The sequence below is a fragment of the Mandrillus leucophaeus genome, unplaced genomic scaffold (assembly GCF_000951045.1).
Source record: "Mandrillus leucophaeus isolate KB7577 unplaced genomic scaffold, Mleu.le_1.0 Scaffold3, whole genome shotgun sequence".
Classification (NCBI taxonomy): Eukaryota; Metazoa; Chordata; class Mammalia; order Primates; family Cercopithecidae; genus Mandrillus; species Mandrillus leucophaeus.
The window spans coordinates 6,290,518-6,295,746 of NW_012103142.1; the positions used below are offsets into that span (position 1 = coordinate 6,290,518).

The 5,229-nt window shown below is 38.3% G+C and overlaps 1 protein-coding gene across 1 annotated transcript in view; it reads left to right on the forward strand.

Moving 5' to 3' along the window:
* The window catches only part of DNAH8 (dynein, axonemal, heavy chain 8), a 349,054-nt gene that overhangs the window by 126,888 nt on the left and 216,937 nt on the right, over positions 1 to 5,229 (forward strand). The window contains exons 33-34 of the mRNA XM_011986894.1: positions 1,205 to 1,267; positions 4,540 to 4,640. Coding sequence (XP_011842284.1) covers positions 1,205 to 1,267; positions 4,540 to 4,640 — 164 coding nt within the window. The remainder of the gene's footprint in view (positions 1 to 1,204; positions 1,268 to 4,539; positions 4,641 to 5,229) is intronic.

The following is a 5,229-nucleotide window of genomic DNA, read 5'->3' on the forward strand; positions in this document are numbered from 1 at the left end:
TTTAGCATGTACTAAACATATCTGTTGATTTGCCCCCTCATTCTATTGTTAAAGTAAATTTAAAATGGAGATCAGGTCTAAAGAATCCCTGAACAGACACAGCCAGTCAGGCATCTTAAGTTACCTTACCCTTGCACAATTTGCAGACATAAGCAAATCTGAATGTGCTATTTCTTATAAATGCCTATATTAGAAACAGCTCAACTAATCAGAAGCAGCAAACAAGCCTATAATTATATAACTGGGGACTTTCCAGCAGGATAGACCAAAGAAGACAATTTTATAAGTGAAACCAATAAAATGTTTTCTTTGTATTACTTCTGTGCTCACTCTGTAAAAGCCTTCTGCAGTGGAGACCCTGAACCAAGTCTAGTTGGGAGTTTCCCAACTGATGAATAGCTGTGTGCTCAGATAAACTTAAAAAAATTATTGTGCCTCAGTTTATTTTTTAAACACTATCATATTGGGAATCTAGTCTATTATTTAGTATATCCATCGTATCATGATTGACCATGTTAATATACTTAATAGCCTTCATTTTTCCATTGGAAGTAGCCCCTGTTATTTTAATTTGTTGCTATAGAGTAAATTATTTTATGCCTTTACTTATTTTGGGAACTGTTTTTGGGGATTATTTTGCATCCGTGTTCTGGTTCATAGCCACCAGACACTGCTTTCTGCTTCTTCCAAATATTCAACTTACGTGAGTCCCTATTTCCATATTGGGCTGAACAATTAGTAAAAAGAGGCTGTTCTCAGAACTCTGTATCAGTTATTCTAATACAGAAACACAGCATCATCATTTGTAATCAGAAATGAAATTGGGTAGAGCCCTTGGGGTACACACTCCATACAGAATGTAATTTTGTCACATTTTTTATTAGCTGTGTCAAGGTCCTTTAAAAATGAACGGAAGATGGAGTGATGAAAATGTTCTAAATGACTGTGGTCATGGTTGCACAACGCTGTGAATGTACTAAAAATCATTGACTTGTACACTTTAAATGAATGAATTGTATAGTATGTGAATTCCATCTCAATAAAGCTGTTAGAAATAAATAAAATCTTCAAGTACAGGACACAATTAAATCATTTAAATTAAAAATAATGCTTGTTTATTTAAATGGAAATAATAGATAAACCCAATAAACTGACAAATACATATGATTAAGAATGAAAATGGAGATTCTATTCTTCCTTACAGGAAGGACCCATGGTTCCAAATATACCACCCCAAGAAGCTAGCAACAGGCTACAGATATTTCAGGTGAAACTACATTTTTTTTGTTACATTGACAATGTATAATTAAAAAAAAATGATTTTAGGGAAAGATGTGGGTTTTACTTTATAATGGAGAAGTTTATTTCAAGTACATCAGACCTTAATTGTATTCTAATCTGCTAAATGATGCAATTGACTCCTCTGTCTCTTTCCATGCTCCTCTCTACAGAATAGCTCTCTGTATTTTTAGAGAATAAGACTGATTTTCAATTAAGTATATAACTTATTTTAGTTCTAAGCATTTCATTTGATATGTAAAGTAATAACAAATCATAGTATAGTAAAATTTATCAAAATAATATTTTAAATATTGGCAAATGTTTTCCCTCTGTATTCATTATTTTGTCTTCCTTTTGCATCCATCTCTTTAAATTTCCCCACTTCTTTGTCCTGTCTCCTCTGCCTGTACAGTACTCATTGGATCAGGCCAACCATTCACCATCTTTTTCTACACTCAGATTGCTGAGCGCATCTAGAGAAAGTTCACACATTCACATGGATTAATACTTTGAAAATTCATGGATTCTTATGTGAACTTGCTCCTCAGGAGCATCAAGCAATTCTGTTCTTTGCTCCTGCTCTTTTTCCTGTTTCCCACAGTGGCTGAATAGTGTGGTTACTTTCTTTTCATGTCCCCTTTCCCATCTGCATTCTTAGTAATAAAAAAAAAAAAAAAGATCAGCTGCCTGCTGTGTGACTTGCTCAGGAGAAATTTGATTAAGAAGTGGTTCTTACCTCTAAGCTGCTAAAGTCTGATAGAGAGACAGCAAGCTAGAGAGATAATTGCAAGTGCGATGAGAGCTGTGACCTAGGTATGTGAAATTGTGTAACGGAAACCGTTGTAATGGAAACAGATGGGCTGTTGGGGCAGATGGAGAAGGCTTCCTGAAAGAGGAAGAATCTAGGCTGCATCTTGAAGGACTAATTAGAGTTAGCCAGGGGAAGAAGGAGGGGAAAAAGAAAGTTAGGCAGAATTTGCAGCTCATACAAAGGCCTGGCAAAGAGGAAACTAGTAGGGCGATATGGGGAGATGTAAGGAGTGTAGGGTAGGTAGTACACCTTTGGGATGCAGTACTAAAGAGGATAGTGATGAGGAACGAGGTGACAGAGTGGGCAGCGAGCACAAGTGGAGGGCCCGGTAGGCAATAACAAGGAGTCTGAATTCTATCTTGAGAGTTGGAGGGTTCTAAGCGGGGAGTGATACGATCATACTTGAATTTTTAAAATAGTTGTGTTTTTAAAAGATTTTTAGTGGTACTAATGTGGAGACTGGTTTGGAGAGAGGAAGATGAAACTGCGAGCAGTTTTGGTAGCACAAGCAAGACGTTGTAAAGATTGAGACCAAGCAAGTGACACCTGTAGAATGAAGAAAGTTGGATGGATCACGAGTTTCTTAATGAAGCGGAATTGACAGACTTGAAACCTGATTTGAGGGAAAAAGTTAAAGCTTTCCAATTTGGGCATATAGACGAAGGTAGAACTGTGTATCAAAGGAGGGAATGTGGTAGGAAGAGTAGCTTTGAGGCTTGTTTGAGCAGATGACCTTATTTTCAAATTTGCAGAGGAAATTTAAGGCATGCGATGTAAACCAATTAATTGGTCAGCAACTGGGACATTATGTGCCAAGATTTTACCCAGGGGTTGCTAATGTAGCTGGGCATTGTGGCATGTGCCTGTAATCCCAGCCTACTCAGAAGGCTGAGGCAGGAGAATTGCTTGAACCTGGGAGGTGGAGGTTGCAGTGAGCTGAGATAGCACCACTGTACTCCAGCCTGGGCGACAGAGCAAGACTCCATCTCAAAAAAACAAAAACCAAAAACGAACAAAACGAAGTAAAACAACAACAACAACAAAAACCATCTCCAAAAAAAAGACAACGTAGGGCACATCTTTTGCCTTTCTGTACCTTCCGTTCTGCCTGTGCCTCGGGGTGTGAGCCAAACAGGCTGTTTGCCGTGCACCTCGCAGGATATGTGACTTGAGGTCAGATTTGCAGGCACAACCCTTTTCAAAATGAGGTGTACTCCAACTCCCTAAAAAAAAAGCAGGTGCCAAAGTCTGGATCTGCGGAGGTAGAGGTACCTTATATTGGGCCCTGGATCCTGATGGTGCTCTCTCATGCAAATTTATACGTGTTTTTGGGAGTTCCTGGGCACCCTGCTGGCCTATTGACAAAGCTGATACTTTATTCCTGTTCAGCTGATGCTGTGGGTCTTTTTATGTTTCTTGGAACCTGAAAGAAAAGGTGAGTGATTGGCATCCATCAATAGTCTTTACACATTGATAAGTTTTTAAACACCACTATTTTAATGCATTCTAACTTTGATGTTATTGTTTATCCTTCGTTAGTGTTCACATAGTTCCATGGACTCTTCAGCACATTTATCAAGTAACCACCATGCCAAACACCAAGGAATATACAAAGTACAAAATATGGCCCTTGCCCTCTAGGAACTAAGAGTTCATTCGAGTTCCCCCCGTATCTTCGTGTCTTCCCGATCTGGGTCCTGTAAAATATACTAACGTTATCTGTCAGACCTGTATTTTTGTCTAAGCCTTGTGAGGTCTGATGCTGGATATTCTCCAGGGCTGGGAATTTAGGGTTTTCGGGAATATGCTGTGCCACTTACACAGAGTGCTCATATGTCCTCACAGATGGGTTACTTCTGTTGGCATTTGTGCTTTGAACATTGCTAATATTTAGCATCTCAAATATAGGATATTCAAATTCCAATTCAAAAGGAAAAATTAAAAGACATGTGCATGAACTTTGCTGATTTAAGAGGTTAGAATTATTTCAAATGGCATTAAAATTGAATCTTCTTTTTTATAGACTCTTCATTGCATGTAGAGAAAACAGGACTGAATGGATTATACTAACACTTTGCTCATTTGAACCCGGTAGGATAGAGATGGCCAGTCTAAATTACTGAAAAATCCAGAATTGTAGAGTTTTAAAAATGCAGCTTTATTACTCTTAGATGTACTTATGGGAACTCGAAATGTAGGCCTTCTGGAGAAGAAGAAATAATTTTATATAAAACGAGCGCTTTTAGAATGCTTGAAAGCTAACTTTCCTAAGTGTTTACCTTTTCCTCTGATAGCTTGGTATCAGTATAAATTTGCTTCACAAATCCTTATTTTATAGATATTACTTAATGAGCCTCAACCTAGCTTTTATCCCAATGATAATAAATTCTACTTTAATTCTACTGAATTAATTGTATTTTAGTACAGTTTAAAAACCTTTGTTACAGGCCAATTTTGATGATCTGTGGAGGAAATTTGTTACGTATTCATCTGGTGAACAACTTTTTGGATTGCCTGTGACTGACTATGAGGTTTTACAAAAAACCAGGTGAGTTTAGAAAATAAGCAAGTATTACACGCAAATAATTAAATACTATCTATTAGAAGAATCATGTCACCATTGAATCCTTTATTATGCAGAGGACACCACAGCTTGGAGCACAACTGAATATTCTCCTTATTCCAGCTATTCCTGACAAATCGGACACACGGTCTCCTATACAAAAGAAACGTTCTAGGGGAATGGAAAATATGTTGCTGAAATTTTGAGCATGCATGGTCTGTATTTAGCCTATGCTTTACTTTTTCTTTGACTGTTTTTGCATAGTGTCAGTGATTATGCAGAAGCACTGCAATTTTGAGTAACTTTTGTTTATTTAGAGGAATAACCCTCCTGGCTCCCCTTGCCTTTTTTTTTGAGACGGAGTCTTGCTCTGTCGCCCAGGCTGGAGTGCAGTGGCGCGATCTCGGCACACTGCAAGCTCTGCCTCCTGGGTTCATGCCATTCTCCTGCCTCGGCCTTCTGAGTAGCTGGGATTACAGGTGCCCACCACCATGCCTGGCTAGTTTTTTTGTATTTTTAGTAGAGACGGGGTTTCGCCGTGTTAGCCAGGATGGTCTCCATCTCCTGACCTCAT